General features: G+C 46.4%; 2 protein-coding genes across 7 annotated transcripts in view; one reads left to right on the top strand and one right to left on the bottom strand.

The window, feature by feature from the left end:
• The window catches only part of ZNF597 (zinc finger protein 597), an 11341-nt gene extending 7422 nt beyond the window's left edge, over positions 1 to 3919 (bottom strand). Inside the window, exons 1-3 of the mRNA XM_017504494.2 lie at positions 3731 to 3919; positions 3494 to 3579; positions 1255 to 1381 (exon numbers count right to left, since the gene is read on the bottom strand). Of these exons, the coding sequence (XP_017359983.1) occupies positions 1255 to 1381; positions 3494 to 3526 (160 nt within the window). The 5' untranslated portion in view covers positions 3527 to 3579; positions 3731 to 3919. The remainder of the gene's footprint in view (positions 1 to 1254; positions 1382 to 3493; positions 3580 to 3730) is intronic.
• Positions 3920 to 3987: 68 nt separating this feature from the next.
• Positions 3988 to 18949, top strand: part of NAA60 (N-alpha-acetyltransferase 60, NatF catalytic subunit) — a 47414-nt gene continuing 32452 nt past the window's right edge. For 2 of the 6 annotated variants that reach the window (XM_017504499.2, XM_017504497.1), the window contains exon 1: positions 18302 to 18493. The gene's annotated coding sequence lies outside the window, so the exon portion shown is untranslated. Of the gene's footprint in view, positions 4263 to 9203; positions 9274 to 18301; positions 18494 to 18665; positions 18687 to 18949 lie in introns of those variants that run through there. The other 4 variants (XM_037729881.1, XM_037729882.1, XM_037729883.1 and 1 more) reach the window with 4 other exon arrangements.

The raw sequence follows: 18949 nt of genomic DNA, 5'->3' as shown, positions 1-18949 counted from the left end.
CCCAGGAGGCGGAGGTTGCGGTGAGCCGAGATCGCGCCATTGCACTCCAGCCTGGGTAACAAGAGCGAAACTCCGTCTCAAAAAAAAAAAATACAATGCAATCCAGTATCCAACAACATAAAATTCTCAATCTAACATCCAACCAAAATTTACCAAGCAAGTAAAGAAAAAACTGAAAATGTAACCTGTAACTAGAAGAAAAATCAATCGATAGAAACAGACCCAGAAATGACATCAATGATAAAACTAGTAAACAAAAAAAGTTTAACTATATTATAAATATATTTAAATTATAATTATATTATAAATATATTCCATATGTTTAAGCAGATAGAAGACAACATGAACATGAAGAGAGAAGTGGAAGACAGAAAATATGAGTTATTTAGAATAAGTAGTTATTCTTTTTGTTGCTTTTTTTTTTTTTTTGAGACAGAGTTTTGCTCTTGTTGCCCAGGCTGGAGTGCAATGGCATGATGTCAGCTCACTGCAACCTCCACCTCCAAGGTTCAAGAGATCCTCCTGCCTCAGCCTCCTGAGTAGCTGGGATTACAGGCATGCGCCACCACACCCAGCTAATTTTGTATTTTTAGTAGAGACAGGGTTTCTCCATGATGACCACACTGGTCTCGAACTCCCAACCTCAGATGATCCACCCACCTCGGCCTCCAAAAGTGCTGGGATTATAGGCCTGAGCCACCGCGCTGAGCCTATTCTAGTTATTCTTTTATTTCTGACTAGGATTAAGTATCTAACCTATCCCAAAGTATTTAGAATAACTATAACAACTACTTAGAATAAATAAGTAGAATAAATAGTTTAGAATAGTTTAGATACTCAATCCTAGTCAGAAATAAAATCTGCTTAGGCACAGGAGTCCATCTATGTATGGTTCCTCTTAGGTGAGAAAAGCATAGCATCCCCTAAGAGTAAATCAATTTCCAGTCTTTAGCAAATGATAGTGATTTATACTAATGGGATTTTCCAAGTAAAACTGTAAACTACCTGCAACAAACATTTGTGGACGATTACAAAATACCACCATCTCTTGCACTAAACCACAGTCACTGTACTAGACTGAATTTTTGTCTTTAGGAAATCATTTCACATTTTAAAACTTTTTCTCTCATACAATTATCATCTCCACAGAAATTACTCAGGGACAGGTCCCACTCCACCACATCAACATATAGATAAAGCATGATGTCCCAGAATTGATAAAAGTTCCAGATACAGGAAAAATAATTGTCTTACCCATCAAGGCTGCATCCTCCAAACACTCCTGTGTGGCATCTCTGCTGAGGGACCTCTGGGCAGGGTGCAGAGTCACACACTCCTCTTGAGAAAAATACACAGCCAGATCCTCAAACAGCATTGGTCCCTGAAACATAAGAGCCTGTGTCAGTACAAGTGGCTGGAGGGTCAGCCCCTCACTTAGCCTAGGAAGAATGAGAAGAGCTAGAAACATCAGATTCACGAAAAGGGCTTAGTGTATAAGGTTCTTGAGTGCTGGAGTTGGGTAAACCAGTTCTAAGGGGTGGGGTGAGGGTTGGAAAGAAGAGAGTTAACATACACATAAATTTTGAGGCAGTGGTTTAAGGACGGGGTGTACTGTGACAATTATAGTCTATCCAGGAAGAGAAAAGATGAGGGAACAGCTCTTAGGGAGGGAAACCATTCTTCCTTTTGATTGGTCACCATCCTTCCTTTCATTGGTCAGCGTTCTCCCGAGGGGGCAGAAAGGATGCTCTAAGAAAAGGAGAAGGTTGGGGCCAAGTGCAGTGGCTCATGCCTGTAATCCCATCACTTTGGGAGGCTGAGATGGGGGCAGATCACTTGAGGTCAGGAGTTCGAGGCGAGCCTGGCCAATATGGTAGAAATCCCGTCTCTACTAAAAATACAAAAATTAAGGCCTGGCACAGTGGCGTAGGTCTGTAACCCCAGCAGGAGGCAGAGGCGAGTGGATCACCTGAGGTCAGGAGATTGAGACCAGACTGACCAACATGGTGAAACCCGGTCTCCACTAAATACAAAAAATTAGCCAGGTGTGGTAGCGAATGCCTGTAATCCCAGCTACTTAGGAGGCTGAGGCAGGAGAATCGATTGAACTCAGGAAGCGCAGGTTGCAGTGAGGCTAGATTGCGCCACTGCACTCCATCCTGGGCGACAGAGGGAGACTCCGTCTCAAAAGAAAAATAGCCAGGCGTGGTGGCACGTGCCTGTAGTCCCAGCTACTCGGGTCGCTGGGGCAAGAGAATCGTTTGAATCTGGGAGGCGGAGGTTGCAGTAAGTCGAAATTGCGCCATTGCATTCCTCCAGCCTGGGCGTTGCAGTGAGACTCCATCTCAAAAAAAATTTTAAAAAGGGAAAAGGTTGGGCAGCCCAGGAAGAATCATAAAGAGATAAAGGTTGCAGGATTCTCCCAACATCCTTCCCTTTGCTATTTCCTTTCATCCCCTAAACTCACTCCAACACTTCATTAAGGCCTTACCCCACCACCTTCTTTAATGGTGTGATTAAGAATCACCTGGGATTTATTATTACTTAACAATTGTGGAGTCTAGAAATGTGCTTAATTTAAAAATTCATTCAAATTGGAGAAGTACCAAATCTGTAATTTGGGGAAACATTCCAAAGCCACTTTGAGGCAGAGCACAGTCGCTCATGCTTGTAATCCTAGCACTTTGGGAGGCCGAGGTGGAAGGATAGCTGGAGGCCAGGAGTTCCTGGCAAAGCAGCAAGACACAGTCTCCACAGATAATTTTTTTTTTTTTTCTGAGACTGAGTCTCACTCCCTCACCCAGGCTGGAATGCAGTGGCGCAATCTCGGCTCACTGCAACCCCCTCCTCCCGGGTTCAGGCGATTCTCCTGCCTCAGCCTCCTGAGTAAACTGGGATTACAGGCGCCCGCCATCACGCCCAGCTAATTTTTGTATTTTTAGTAGAGACGGGATTACACTGTGTTGGCCAGGCTAGTCTCAAACTCCTGACCTTGTAACCCGCCCGCCTCGGATTCCTAAAGCGATGGGATTACAAGCGTGAGCCACTGCGCCCAGCCGACAAAGAATTTTTAAAATTAATCAGACACTGTGGTACGCGCGCCTACAGTCCTAGCTACTCCAGAGGCGGAGGCTGAGGCTCGAGGATCCCCTGAGTTCCAAACGGACCTATGATCTCAGCACTGCACTCCAGCCTGGGCGACAAGGTCAGACCCTGTCTCTAAAAAGACAAGATAAACAGAAAGACAGTGAGAAATTCTCTTAGAGTCCTCCACAGGGCCCTGCTCCCAGTTGGTAGTTGTCAAAGAAGGAAGTCGGTAAATCACTTCTCCTATGTGCCTGGTCTTGGAATGAAGAACGCTTGGTGAAATGGTTATTTGGGGCTCGAACGCACTCCCATCACAACAGGCATGCCCAACCCTCCTCCAAAGGAGGGGGTCAGGCGAAGACCGAAAGCAGGGATGAACTTGTACGAAAATGGTTCCTCGACTCACCTGGGCCTCAGGCGTCGGGGGCACGGACGCCATTTGGGGGGTGGGGAATGCCTTGTTCCAGACGCCACAGGGACTACGAGACAAAGCTGCGGGGAAGAGAACAGTCCTTAAATGGACCAATTCTGCTGCCAAGCTCCTCCAGTACGCCCAGCCTCTCTCGATTCCCTCCGAAACCCCCTTTAAAACCTATGCTGACTGCTCCTCCTCCCAGCCCGGCTTCGAAAAGGGCCCACTTACCGCTCCGAGGCTAATGACAGGCCTCGCGCTCGCCAGGCTGGAGCCGCAGAAAGCGACGCCCTACCAAAACACTACGAAGAACGCCACAGCCACTGCAAAACTCCCACGCTCCCATGCTCTCCTACGCAGGAGATGCAGGAAAAGCCGCCGGAAACGACCCGCCCTCAACCCTATCTGTCATCCTTCCCTTTAATTGGTCGGACTTCTGCCGAGGGGACAGTCCTTCTTTTGTGTTGACCAATGGAATACCTTAACCGAGGACCGGTAGCCAATGGGCCGCTGCGAGAGGTAGTTTTCCTTCTTTTCATTAAGCAAGCATTTCCGCTTCCGCTGGCGGGGTCTCCCCCGTGAGCTCCTGGCCTGTTGACCCGCCGAAGTACATTCTTAGAGTGACCCCAGAGGGACGTAATGTTTCCGAGAAGGACAGAAAGAAGACTGAGAGACACCGTATCTCGAAAGAGAATCGGTAACAAAATGTGGGTTCGGCCAACAGTGTCTTGTAGGCCTGAAATTTTGTTCTGGCCCGAGCGAGGTGAATGAATAGGCCGGTGGTTCGGCCTAGGCTGGGCTTGAGCTGTCGGTTGTGTCTTGGGTGGATGGTGGGGCCGTGGAACATGAAGGGATGTCTTTTTCTGCGTTCACAGCGTTCAGATCGCTGTAGGCCAAGTTGCTAGGCTCCAACTCAAAGTGTTCTAGGGGCATTATGTATTGTACCCGCAGCTGCAGCCTAACCGAGCTGCGTCAGCTTCCGAGTCACAGGGGTCCCCACGCGGGAATAGAGCCTTAGGTTTGCGTCGCGGGACGTTGTTCGTCGCCAAATACCTCACATTCAGCTTGCCCGAGAGCCAGATATTTCCTATTGTGTGTTGGAGGAAGAGAGAGTGCCCTTTAGAGATTTGGAATCGGAAAATTGAGCTCCTTCCTAAGCCCTGTCACTGACTGGTTGGTAATCTTGGTCAGTTTACAACTTTGCTTTCCTCATCTGCAAACAGCTCAGAATGCCTCTCTGGGCTAACTCAAGAGGTTAATTTCAAAGATTGTAAGATAATGTAAGCGAAAGAAGTTGACAGTTTATAAAGGTGTTTGGGAAAAGAAAAAGATGAAAATAATAAGTACCTTGATAGACAAGCCTGAAGAGCTTCAACGTGTTTCCTTATTCTAGTGCTAGGCACATTCCTGTATCTAAAAGCTTTCTCAATGAATGACCACATGGTTATTAAAACGATATTAGGGGCCGGGCGCGGTGGCTCACGCCTGTAATCCCAGCACTTTGGGAGGCCGAGGCGGGTGGATCACGAGGTCAAGAGATCGAGACCATCCTGGTCAACATGGTGAAACCCCGTCTCTACTAAAAATACAAAAAATCAGCTGGGCATGGTGGCGCATGCCTGTAATCCCAGCTACTCAGGAGGCTGAGGCAGGAGAATTGCCTGAACCCAGGAGGCGGAGGTTGCGGTGAGCCGAGATCGCGGCATTGCACTCCAGCCTGGGTAACAAGAGCGAAACTCCGTCTAAAAAAAAAAAAAAAAAAAAAAACCGATATTAGGAGAGTTGACAACTTAGGTAGTGTGATTTGGTGGAATATCTGATAGGATAGTTTCAGCTGCAAGTAACAGAAAACCCACCAAAATCATGTTCAAAAAGCAATTACAGGTTGGTTAATTCAGCGGCCCAGTGACAACATCAAGGTCCCAGTGTGTCTCCTCTGCTACGCTTAGCATGTTGGTAAAGTTGATAATAGAATCCAGGTAAAATACGTAGACATGTGTCATGTCATGTACCCATCCTAAACTAGTTATTACCAAGAATAAATATGGCCGGGCGCGGTGGCTCACACCTTTACAGCACTTTGGGAGACTGAGGCCGGTGGATCACAAGTTCAGGAAATCGAGACCCATCCTGGCTGTCTCTACTAAAAATACAAAAAATTAGCCAGGTGTGGTGGCATGCACCTGTAGTCTCAGCTACTTGGGAGGCTGAGGCAGGGGAATCACTTGAACCTGGGAGGTGGAAGTTACAATGAGCCGAAATTGCACCACTGCATTCCAGCCTAGCAGCAGAGCGAGACTCCATCTCAAAAAAAGAAAAAGGAAATAAATATCACAATTGTTTGGAGCCCATCATGCATCAGCCCCTGGCACTAAGAGAAGGACCCAACCTCCATGATAATCTACCTGCAGAAAATCAGGGCTTTGTTATAAATGAAAAGGAAAGGAAGTGGAAAATAAGTCAGATAGGAAACTGGTAATGTCTGCCACAAATGACATCTCTTGACAGCTAACTAAGAGCCAGACCTTGTGGGGATGCGTCACAAAAGATGGGTACCTGGGAGTCCCAGGAGAAAGGTGCTTCGAGGACATGTGGAAGAATGGTAGGAACAAACTTCCCTACAGGCTAGAACAGTCCAAAGTGTATATGTTGAAGAAGAGCTAATAGCCTGTGTATGAAGATGTAAGCCAAAGAAGTGTTCATTATTGAGTCACTGTGGTGCTCACATAGTCATTTTTCCTTCTCGGTTTGTGCTTATTCTTATATCAGCAATATCTCATTTTAGTCTGAGATTCTCATGATCTGGATTTTTGGCTCTTTCACCAAGAACAAGAGTCTCCCATGGCTCTCTTCTTTAAACCCTGTTGTCAGAAATAAACACAATTTTCAGTGCCTTGAGATGAAGCATGTGGTATTAACTTAGTGGATTACCAGAGAAAGAGATGCCTGAAATGGGAAAGGAAACAATCTTCCCCTAGACTATCTTCCCTAAGAGCTATCAAAACTATAAACAAGTAGATCAAGGAGGAGGAAGCTTGAAAGCTTTATCTTCCTCAAAGTAAAAAGAGATGACATACAAAGTCCAAGATAGGCCAAGATTGAAAAATTAGACTGCATTATATCCCTAACTCAATTTTGTAAAAAATCACAAATGCTTGACTGTATATCCATATGTTCAAGTAACGTATTTTAATCATCAAAATTTAAAAATCCATCCACAACTTTTTGCAAGTTTTTCCATGTCTGTTTTTAACATGATACTAGTAATAACAATTACAACCCATTTGTATTGAAATTATTTCTGTAACCAAGCAACTTATCTGTTTTAAAATATTAAAAATAACATCATTATAAAAGCAGTATATGTACATTTTAGAAAGTTAGAAAATATAGGGGAAAAATGGCACCACATTTCTGTCACCCAACGATCACCTCTATTTACTCTTTTTTATTTATTTATTTTTTGAGATAGAGTCTCACTCTGTTTCCTAGGCTGGAGGGCAGTGTGTGATTTCCGTTCACTGCAACTTCTACTTCCGAGGTTCAAGTGATTTTTGTGCCTCAGCCACCAGACTAGCTGGGATGACAGGCACACACTCCCCCGCCCAATTAGTTTTTGTATTTTTAGTAGAGATGTGGTTTCACCACGTTGGCCAGGCTGGTCTCAAACTCCTGGCCCCAGCGATCCACCCACTTCAGCCTCCCAGAGTGCTGGGATTACAGGCACGAGCCACCACACCTAGCCTAATTTTTCTTTTTCTTTTTCTTTTTTTTTCTTTTTTTGAGGCAGAGTCTGCTCTGTGACTCAGGCTGGAGTACAGTGGCACAATCTCAGCTCATTCCAACCTCTACCTCACGAGTTGAAGCAACTATTCTGCCTCAGCATTCTCCCAGAGTAGCTGGGACTACAGGCACAGGCCACCATGCCTGGCTAATTTTTGTATTTTTAGTAGAGGCGGGGTTTTGCCATATTGGCCAGACTGGTCTCAAACTCCTGACATCATGATCTACCTGCCTTGGCCTCCCAAAGTGCTGGGATTACAGGTGTGAGGCACTGTTCCCAGCCCCAACTTTTAAGTCTGTATCTTTTCCCTAGTGATTTTTTTTTATGGTGATGTGGCTCTATATTGAAATGGAAAGATACTCAATATGTTTTGGGGAGTATAATTGGTTATGAAACAAAAATAATAAGTTGTTTTTGAAGACTTCATTAAAATGTTACTGTTATATTTTTAATTTTTTAATTTTTATGGGTATATAATAGGTGTGTATATTTATATGGTACATGAAATGGTTTTTTTTTTTTTTGAGATGGAGTCTCACTTCCATCACGCAGGCTGGATTGCAGTGGCGTGATCTCCGCTCACTGCAACCTCCACCTCCTGGGTTAAAGTGATTCTCCTGCCTCAGCCTCCCAAGTAGCTGGGATTACAGGTGTGTGCCACCACATCCAGCTAATTTAGTATTTTTAGTAGATACAGGGTTTTGCCATGTTGGCCAGGCTGGTCTCAAACTCCTCACCTCAGGTGATCTATCCAACTCGGCCTCTCAAAGTGCTAGGATTACAGGCGTGAGCCACTGCACCTGGACTACATGAAATGGTTTGATGCAGGCATGCCATGTGTAATAATCACTTCAAAGTATATGGGGTATCTTCCCTGGAATTTTTAACATGATTTCCAGAATGAATTGCTCACTCCGTTTGGTGTGTTTCCAATTCCCAGATGGTACTGCCTTTCAAGGTCTATTACTTAAACATAAGTATGGCTCTGGTTCTTATGGCCTTTACTGTATCCCTTATGAGAAGTTGATACTGATCGGAAATTGACACAGAGCCTTCTTACCTACACCAAAGGCCTCTAGGTAAGCAAGATTATTTCTCCCAACTTTAGCAAGAGGGTTTCTTACTGGTATTCAGAGTGCCTGACTGAGCAGTTAGAAAACCGTTGTTTCCTAATCTCCAGTCTTTTCAAGGGAACAATGGCTGCAACTCATGTCTGCAAGAACAAGAGGCTCATACAGTTTTGAAATTAGCACAACTTCTATAGGAGTCTTTTTAGTTTCATTTAGCCTTGACTTGAAACTCATAGGAGTCTTTTAATCAGAAAAAGGCTCAGGGGTCTAAATGTACCTTCATCATGTTAACACTATTACCAAAAATTGGCTTTGCCAGTTTTTGTGAAACTCTAGCAGAATTATTTTTTAGTCACTGAGGCCAGAGGTGCTTCCAGAGAAAGATTCTGGACCTACTGATAACCGAATAATTATTGTTACTAGAAGCTGCAACCAAAGACTCCTGGAGGGTAATGAAAGCTACAGAGAATGCAGGTTAGACACAGTGAGGACAGAGAAGAAATGATGGATTGGAAGTTGGGTGTGGTCGCTCACACCTGTAATTCCAGCTACTCTAGAGGCTGAAGCAAGAGAATCACTTGAGTCCAGGAATTTGAGGCTGCAGTGAGTTAGCCTTGTGCCACTGCACTCCAGCTTGTATGATGGAGCAAACCCTTGTCTCAACAACAACAGCAAAAAGATGGATTACTTAGTAGGTTAGAGAACTACATGTTTAGATAGTTAATTTTTCCCTCTAAGGGCCCATCAGATTGAGATTCTGAGATCCAGAGTTTGTCTGACACTCACTGACCTATGAGTTGTAGAGATGAGATAGCCAGGAGTGATGGCCTTATGTTTTTCTCCCCTGCAGCATACAGAAAGGCTGTACCTGGAGGAAGGAAGTGTGGAGCCAGCCTGAGTCGGGAGAAGAGCTCCAGGAAGTGAGTGAATGCCTTCTGTGTCCTGCTGTGAATGCTTATAGTCAGAGGAAGCCTACTTTAGTGAAATCCATTTTTGGCCTGTCAAGTATTAAATATTTTCTTAATTTTTAGTACTGAATGATAGAAGGCATCTAGTGAAACAAATGCTTTCACTTTCTTGCTATGAGGGTAAATGAATTTATTCTTAACGTTAGGTACATAGGGATATGATAAAGTATGCCAGCCTCTCTAAACTATAAACAAGTAAACAAGATTTGTTTTAAGTGTCAATCGCTGTGAGTCTGATTGGTAAGCCGTCTCAGGGCACACTGCTGTGTTAGTGGAGAACAAGACTCTCCCAGTGTGCTGCCGTGACCCTCTGAGATTGGTCTTTGTGGCCATGTGGTCATCCTCTGCCACCTCTGGTTTGGTTCTAATCACAGGAAGCAGTATCATCCTTGGTGATCCGTCTTACACACTTGAATCATTTTATACCAAAGGAGAATTTCTTTTGTTAAAAATTTATTTTCATTATCTACTCATAAAAACAGAACCAAAGGGCTGCGTGCAGTGGCTCATTTCCTGTAATCCCAGCACTTTAGGAAGTGAGGTGGGTGGATTACTTGAGGTCAGGAGGTCAGGACCAGCCTGGCCAACATGTTGAAACTCCATCTCTATTAAAAACTACAAAAATTTAGCCAGGGGTGGTGGCACACACCTGTAGTTCCAGCTACTCAGGCTTAGGTAGAAGAATTGCTTGAACCCAGGAGATGGGAGGTTGTAATGAGCTGAGATTGCACCGCTGCTCTCCAGCCTGGGCGACAGAGCAAGACTCCATTTGATGTGGTTTGGCTATGTCCCTGCCCACATCTCATCTTGAATTCCTATATGTTGTGGGAGTGACCTGATGGAAGGTAATTGAATCATGGGGGCAGGTCTTTCCCGTGGTGTTCTAGTGAGTGAGTAAATCTCATGAGATCTGATGGTTTTAAAAAGGGGAGTTTCCCTTCACAAGCTCTCTTTTGTCTGCCACCATGTGAGACGTGCCTGTATCTTCCGCCATGATTGTGAGGCATTCCCAGCCATGTGGAACATTAAACATTAAACATTTTTCTTTTGTAAACTGCCCAGTCTTGGGTATGTCTTTATCAGCAGTGTGAAAACAGACTAATATACCATCTCAAAAAAAATAAAAAAACCAAAGAATAATTCCTTTGGAAGCAAAATATTTGGCTCCTGACTGAAGGAGTTTTGATTCATGCATATATATATATATATATATATTTTTTTTTTTTTTTTTTTTTTTTTTTTTTTTAGATAGAGTTTCATTCTGTCGCCAGGCGCCAGGCTGGAGTGCAGTGGCACAATCTCGGCTCACTGCAACCTCCGCCTCCTGGGTTCAGGCAATTCTCCTGCCTCAGCCTCCCGAGTAGCTGGGATTACAGGCACGCGCCACCATGCCCAGCTAATTTTTTGTATTTTTAGTAGAGACGGGGTTTCACCGTGTTGACCAGGATGGTCTCGATCTCTTGACCTTGTGATCCACCCTCCTCGGCCTCCCAAAGTGCTGGGATTACAGGCGTGAGCCACCGCGATTCATGCATATATTAATAAACCCTTCAGAACCATGAGTTAGGGTGATTCACCGTTCCTTGTGCCAGTCTCATGGAGCCTTTCTGTCCTTCTAGGAGTGCTCTCAGGGTGGTCTGCAGGCCTCTCAGGCAGAGCAGAGGCTGGTCAGCAAGCTACAGGGCTTGCCATGAAGTGGCTTGTTCATGATTTGTTTCTGGGACCTTAGAAAAAATGATTTCAGGGTCTACCTAGAAAGGCCGCTTTGGGAAATGTATCGATTTCTTCCTAAGTGAGTCAGGAAAGTTGTGATCCAAGGAAAGGCATACAGGTTTTAATGATGAACCAGTTTGTTCCTTTGTTTTCTGGCTTTCATTCTTCATGTCATGTGCTCAGGGCGGCCACTGGAGAGAAGAGCTTCATTCTGCATAGTATAGAAGCTTTGGGTCGGTGTTTCATCATCTGTAAAATGAGGACAATACTTAACTTTCAGGGCCATTGTAATTTAAAATATACAGTACAAGCATTATAAGTTAGAAGTAAACTAAAACATACAGGAAGGGTTATCAGTCAGTGTTTAGCATATAGCAGACACTTAGTAAATAATGCATTCACTGTTCCATTCTAGAAGCTCCATTGTTGTTTGTACAACTAACACCTCTGTTGAAGTGCTTATCAGATTGTCTTGTAACCACACACCTCCTCAAAGGCAAGATGTGTGTAATCACACATTTCCTTGGTCACCATGTGTTCCCAGATTGAGAAAGGAAGAAATGAAAAGAATCCAGTATCCAAGCTCAGCCTCCATTTCCCTTGCTCTTGCCTTTTATTTATGAAAATATAGTACTTATCTATGTAAATAATATCTCTGAATGGATACCAGGAAAATGGTAAGATGAGTTACCTGGAGAACTTGGGTACTGAGTTGGAGGGCGGAAAACTTATTTTTCACCAATGTTTCCTTTTGTTCTGCTTTAAAATAATTTACCCTAGGTGTGCATTACTTCTGAAAATAAAAATGTTTAGTGTCAGAAAACACCCCAAGTTAAACCAAAACCAAAATGTTAGATACATTGGTAGCAGTCATTATAAAAGATGAAATATAAATGACTCAAAAATGGAAAAGGTGATCAGACTTCCTGAGAAATGTACATGAAAACAATGAGATCTTTTTCACTTAGACTGCAGAAAGGTAAATAATACCCAGCCAGATGTGGTGGCTCACACCTGTAATCCGAGCACATGGGAGGCTGAAGTGGGTAGATCACCTGAGCTCAGGAGTTGGAGACCAGCCTGGGCAACGTGGCAAAACCTTGTCTCTACAAAAAAAAAATACAAAAATTAAGGTGTGGTGGCAGGCACCTGTAGTCCCAGCTACTCAGGAAGCTAAGGCAGGAAAATCCCAGGAAGCAGAAATTGCAGTGAGCGGAGATTGTGCCACTGCACTCCAGTCTGGGAGACAGCACAAAACCCTGTCTCAAAAAAAAAAAAAAAAAAAAAAATACTTGGCTGAGCATGGTGGCTTACATCAATAATCACAGCACTTGGTCAGATCACTTGCACCAGGAGTTCAAGACCAGCCTGGGCAACATAGTGAGTCTGTCTCTACAAAAAGTAAAAAATTAGCCAGTTATGGTGGTACGTGCCTGTAATCCTAGCTTCCGGAGAGGCTGAGGTGGGAGGATCACTTGAGACCAGGAGGTCGAAGCTACAGCAAGGTGTGATAATGTCACTGCGCTCCAACTTGGGTGATAGAGTGAGACCTTGTCTCAAAAAACTTTAAAAAGACTAATCCCTATGTTTGTGAGTCTGTGGGCCATTTGCCCTGCTGCAGTGGGTGTAGAGTCTTCACACTCTTAGTATGAGAATAAATTCGTAAAACTTTCTGGCAGGCAATCTAGGGTTTGTTTCCAAAGTTAAATGTGGTTAATTAAAAATCATTTTATTCATGCCTGTAATCCTACCACTTTGGGAGGCTGAGGTGGGCAGATTGCCTGAGCTCAGGAGTTCAAGACCAGCCTGGGAAACATGGTGAAACCTGTCTCTACTAAAAATACAAAGAATTAGTCAGGTATGGTGGTGGGCGCCTACAGTCCCAGCTACTCGGGAGGCTGAGGCACAAGACTCGCTTGAGCCCAGGAGACAGAAGTTGGAGTGAGCTGAGATCGTGTCACTGCACTCCAGCCTAGGGGACAGAGCAAGACCCTGTCTCAAAAAAAAAAAAAAAAGAGGCTGGGTACAATGGTTCATGCCTGTAATCCCAGCACTTAAGGAGACCAAGGCGGGCAGATCATGAGGTCAGGAGTTCAAGACCGGCTTGACCATATGGTGAAACCCTGTCTGCATGAAAAATACAAAAATTAGCTGGGTATGGTGGTGGTGGTGCATGCTTGTAGTCCCAGTTACTCGGGAGGCTGAGGCAGGAGAATCACTTGAGCCCAGGAGGCTTCAGTGAGCCATAATTACACCACTGCATTCCACCGTGGGTGACAGAGTGAGACTCTGTCTCAAAATAATAATAATAATAATAATAATAATACTTGACTGAGCACAGTGGATCACACTAGTAATCTCAGCACTTTGGGAGGTAAGGTGGTCAGATCACTTGCACCAGGAGTTCAAGACCAGCCTGGGTAACATAGTGAGACTCTGTCTCTGTAAAAATAAAAAATTAGCTGGTGTAGTGGTACGTGCCTGTAGTCCCAGCTACTGGGAGGCAGAGGTGGGAGGATCGCTTAAAACCAGGAGGTGGATGCTGCAATAAACCGTGAGTGTGCCACTGTGCTCCAACTTGGGTGACAGAGTGAGACCTTGTCTCAAAAAACTTGAAAAAGACTAATCCTTACATTTTGAGGCTGTGGGCCATTTGCCCTGCTGGAGTGGGTGTAGAGTCTTCACACTCTTAGTATGAGAATAAATCGCTAAAACTTTCTGGCAGGCAATCTAGGATTTGTTTCCAAAGTTAAATGTGGATAATTAAAAATAATTTTACACATGCCTGTAATCCCACCACTTTGAGAGGCTGAGGCGGACAGATTGCCTGAGCTCAGGAGTTCAAGACCAGCCTGGGCAACATGTTGAAACCCTGTCTGTACTAAAAATACAAAAAGTTAGCTGGGCATGGTGGCCTGTACCTGTAGTCCCAGCTACTCAGGAGGTTGGGGCAGGAGAGTCGCTTGAACCCAGGAGGCGCAGTCAGTAGTGAACCAAGATCCACTTCACTCCAACCTGGACAACAGAGCGAGATTCTGTCTCCAATAGTAAAAAATAATAATTTTAACCAACATTCTAGGAGTTTTCCCTAAGGAACTAATCAGAACGCCTACAGATTTGTGTACAAGATGTTGAGTTGCAATATTGTTTTTGACCTGAATGTCTAGGAGTGGGTGGGGAAACCTGATCCCCAGTCCCTCCTCTCCTCTTGGCCCAACGCCAGTTCATCTCCTGCCTTTCCCAAATAGAGCTTGAATAGGGCCACTGGTGGCCGGAATCCAGGGCAGGGTGTTGGTTGGGGGAAGGTGATGGTTGGAATCACCTGGGGTAGGGTACTAGACTTAGTTCCTCTATGGGCAAATCAGAGCCTGGGGATTGTGGGGAAGAGGCCTAGGGTGAAAATTAAAATCCCTTAATATCAGGAGCAGTATTTGCCTTGGAGAGTCATGGGACTTCAGAGAGGAAGGACAGAAGCTGACTATGTAGATGGTAGCTTGTTGCTCTCCCTGGGCCAGAGGAGCCTGCTTGCCTCCCTATCTCCAAGCCTGAAAGAGGGTTGTGCAGCTGAGGATACAGCAATTAATGATACAGGCAAGTGCCACTGCCTGGCAGCTTGGTATGTGGCTAGACTACAGGAGCCTACTGGTTCCCCACCACTGGGAGTACCTTTAGGTGTCTCTGTGCTGGACCCATGACCAGAGGGTGAAAGGAGGCATGAGTAGATAGGCAAGAAAAAAGCAGTAATATGCTGGAAGAGACCTTAAAGCCAAAGAGAGAAGGAACAGACAACTCTCATAAATAGGAGGCTCTGGTGAAACAGACCTTCAGCGGAAAATTCAGTTATAGCAAAACTTTCTGGAACCAAAAAGCTTTAAAAAAAACTCAGGAGTTTAGTAGATAAACTGAAGAGGATGGTCAGCACAAACTTAGTAGTCTGTTAGATCAAGTGGAAGAAACACTCAAACATAGCAAAGAGGGAGGAACCAGGAAAGCAAAGACGTGAGGTCCTGAGTCCTGAGGGTGATGGTGATCCACCCATTCCTGAACCAATCCCTGGAACCAGCAGATGCCCCTCTGCTTGACTTGCTTAGGCAGGGGTCTTCTGAACTCATCACTGAGCCAAGGGAGAATGGGATGACTTTAATGGGTTAGACCAGTTAGGGAACACACTGGAACAAGGAGTAGAGTCCATGCCACAAACACAGAAAGAAAGGGTAGGTTTTTTTTAAGTGTACAAATAACCTTGAAGATCTGTTATAGTAACACATGGCACCTGACAGAATGAACGGTTGTGAAGACAAATGAGATCTTCTGTAACATGCTTAACACAATGCCTCACACATAAGCAGTGAAGACATAGTTACTATTTTCTCATTTGTGTTTTAAAAGAGTATTTTTCTTTTTTTGAGACAGTGTCCCTTTGTTGCCCAGGTTGGAGTGCAGTGGTGCTATCTTGGCTGGTTGCAACCTTGACTTCCCAGATTCAAGCCATTCTCATGTCTCAGCTTCCCAAGATAAGTGGGATTACAGGAATGCTTCACCATGCCCAGCTAATTTTTTTTATTTTTGTTTTTTTGCATTTTTAGTAGAGATGGGATTTCACCATGTTAGCCAGGCTGGTCTTGAACTGTTAACTCAAGTGACCTGCCCGCCTCAGCCTCCCAAAGTGCTAGGATTACAGGCACTAGCCACCTAGTTTGAAGGGTTGTACATGCCCTTCTGTTTGCCAGTTCATCTTAATAGTGCTATATATAGAACCCTGGAAACAACAGAATATTGTTACTCTGTTGTTACTTAGGGAGTGTTTTTCAGACTCTACTGTGCTTGTTATTCACAGGGGGTCTTGTTGAATGCAGATTCTGAATTAAATGTTCATTTTGAATTAAATGCCCATTCTGACTCGGTCTGGCTGAGGCCTGACATTCTGCATTTTTAGCAGTCTCCCAAGGGGTGCCCATGCTCCTGGATGGCAGACTACACTGAGTAGCAGTCACCTAAGCTTTGCCTTTCCTTATGATTGATGGGGCTCACCACTGCATCCATCTTCTAGCCAGTGGGAAAGGGGAGAGGAAGTACAGACCAAGTAATTTTTTTTTAAACCCCACATTTTTATTTTGAAAATTTCAAACCTCCTGAATATTTGAAAGAAAAATGAGGCTGGGCGCGGTGGTGCACACCTGTAATCCCAGCACTGCGGGATGCTGAGGCAGGTGGATCACAAGGTCAGGAATTCAAAACCAGTCTGGCCAACATGGTGAAACCCTGTCTCTACTAAAAATACAAAAATTAGCTGGGCATGGTGGCGAGTGCCTGTAATTCAAGCTACTTTGGAGGCTGAGGCAGAGAACTGCTTGAACCCAGGAGGCAGAGGTTAGAGTGAGCCGAGATCACGCCACTGCACACTCCAGCCCGGGCAACAGAGTGAGACTCCATCTCAAAAAATAAAAATAAATAAAAATAATGCAGTGGATATCTGCGTACTCTTCACGTAGCTTCACCAATTGTTAACAATTTAGCAATTTTCTTTTAAGCACATGACACAAAAGTTGCCAACATCCTGCTCACTCTTGTCCACTGGTGAAAACTTTGGCACATAGCCTGATCCTGCTGCAGGAGAGGCTGAGAAATAAAAGCCTAGCTTGAGAGTGATCTGCCTGCTGAAGCGGGTGGGATTCTGTTATTTGTATAAGATATGATAAAGCAGTTATTTTTTTAAAGGAGAAATGGGGGAATTGGAAATGGATACTAGGGGACAATTACTCTCTGACACACAGACTCTAATTTCCCCACCCCGCAGACTGAATCACTCTTTTAGCCCAGGCTGGAGTGCAGTGGCTCAGTCTCTGCTCAGTGCAACCTCCACCTCCCAGGTGCAAGCGATTCTCCCACCTCAGCCTCTGGAGTAACTGGGATTATGGGCGCATGCCACCACACCCAGCTACTTTTTTGTATTTTTTTTTTTTTTTTGAGACGGAGTTTCACTCGTTACCCAGGCCGGAGTGCAATGGCGCGATCTTGGCTCACTGCAACCTCCGCCTCCTGGGTTCAGGCAATTCTCCTGCCTCAACCTCCTGAGTAGCTGAGATTACAGGCACGCGCCACCATGCCCAGCTAATGTTTTGTATCTTTAGTAGAGACGGGGTTTCACCATGTTGACCAGGATGGTCTCGATCTCTTGACCTCGTGATCCACCCGCCTCGGCCTCCCAAAGTACTGGGATTACAGGCTTGAGCCACCGCGCCCGGCCTTTTTTGTATTTTTGGTAGAGACAGGATTTCATCATGTTGGCCAGACTGGTTTCAAACTCCTGACCTCAGGTGATCCACCCGCCTCGGCATCCCAAAGTGCTGAGATTAACAGGCGTGAGCCACTGAGCACAGCCAAAACTCCAATTTTACAACCAGTTCTCTTCCAATTGTATTCTGGAAAGCTTAGAAATGAAATATAGAGCCCAGGCTGGGTGTAGTGGCTCAGGGCAGTAATCCCAGCATTTTAGGAGGCCCAGGTGGGCAGCTCAGTTGAGGCCAGGGATTCAAGACCAGCCTGGGCAACATAATGGCATTCTAATCTGTACAAAAAAATATATTTTTTAATTAGCTAGGCACGGTGGTTCACACCTGTAGTCTCAGCTACTTGGGAAAATGAGGCGGGAGAATTGCTTGAGGCCAGGAGTTCGAGGTTGCCTGAGCCGAGACTGTGCCACTACACTCCAGCCTGGGAGACAGAGCAAGACCCTGTTAGATCTTGCATTATAGAACTCCTGCAACGGGAGGACAGCTGAAGTTGCCTGCTTTACACCGGGAATGCCGTAAACTGCCTTTCTGCCAGAATCCCCGCCGTCAGCTGAGATGCCAGTGCCGTCGCGGGGTGGTGCTGCCCGCTAGCCCGGGTGGTCGGCTGGGAGCCAGCCTCGTGCCGCTGCTTTCAGTTGTCTGCCAGGCCCGGCGCTGCATGCCCTCACGAGCTTCGGTTGCGCCTGCCAGGGTCTATGCGGGGGCAGCTCAGCAGGGCCTCAGGACTCTCGCCCGGAAGCTGCGCCACCAGCGTCCGCATACGCTAGGCTGGGGAGCCTAGGGGTCTGGCCCGCCACGCCTCGGCGAACCCCCGGAGCGCGAGACACGGAAGAAACCCGCCCTCTCCACCGGCCCTCGCCATTGCCCTGCAGACAAGATCCCCAGGCTAACTTCGCTCGGGGCCTGCCCGCTCCCAAGATGGCGGCGGCGGTGGCCTCAGTGGGGCGGGGCCACGGGGGGGCGGTGGCCAATGGGCTTCCGGGCTGAGCCGCCGGCCGGGAGCGGGAGGCGGAAGTGCCGCGGGCCGCCGCCTCCGTCCCGGCTGCGGCCCCTGCCGGTTACATAACTCGTTGTGGGCTCCTCGCGGCCCCACTTCTTGGCTCCCTGCGTCTCCAGGATGCGCTGAGCCCTACGACACCCTCAGCGGCCGCCGGCTCCCCCACGAGGTGAGGCTGCGCGCGGCGGCCGCCGGTGCTCGGACCTGTAGCTGGGTCGCCGAAGGGGCGGGGTGGGCGGTGAGGCCGCGCCGGAGTTAGAGGGGTTGGCGACCCCCCAACCCCGGGAACGAGTGCGCCCGCGACGCAGGCCTGGCCGCACCGCAAGCCGCGGGCGCGCAGCCCTCCCGGGAGCAGGTTTCGGGTGCGGTGGCGGGGAGTGGAAGCTGGCCGGGTACGTGGGTGAGGAGGTCATGGCTCTCAGTGCTGGGTGGGAGTCGGGCCTTCTGCCTGAGCGTTGCGTCTGTGCCCGACCCCGAGACGAGGGGTCGGGACAATTTGCAACTAGAGGGTGGTCCTCATGAGTACCTGTGGGGTATCGCGCGAGGTGAGGGGTCAGGCCTTTTCAGTCGAGTCAGCGATTTGCGTCTTCGCCCGGCTCCCGCCTGGCCTGGTCCTGACCTGTTT

This window comes from Cebus imitator, unplaced genomic scaffold (assembly GCF_001604975.1).
Source record: "Cebus imitator isolate Cc_AM_T3 unplaced genomic scaffold, Cebus_imitator-1.0 Scaffold322, whole genome shotgun sequence".
Classification (NCBI taxonomy): domain Eukaryota; kingdom Metazoa; phylum Chordata; class Mammalia; order Primates; family Cebidae; genus Cebus; species Cebus imitator.
Note: the sequence above shows the minus strand (reverse complement) of the source record. Positions and strands in the feature narration are given on the sequence as shown.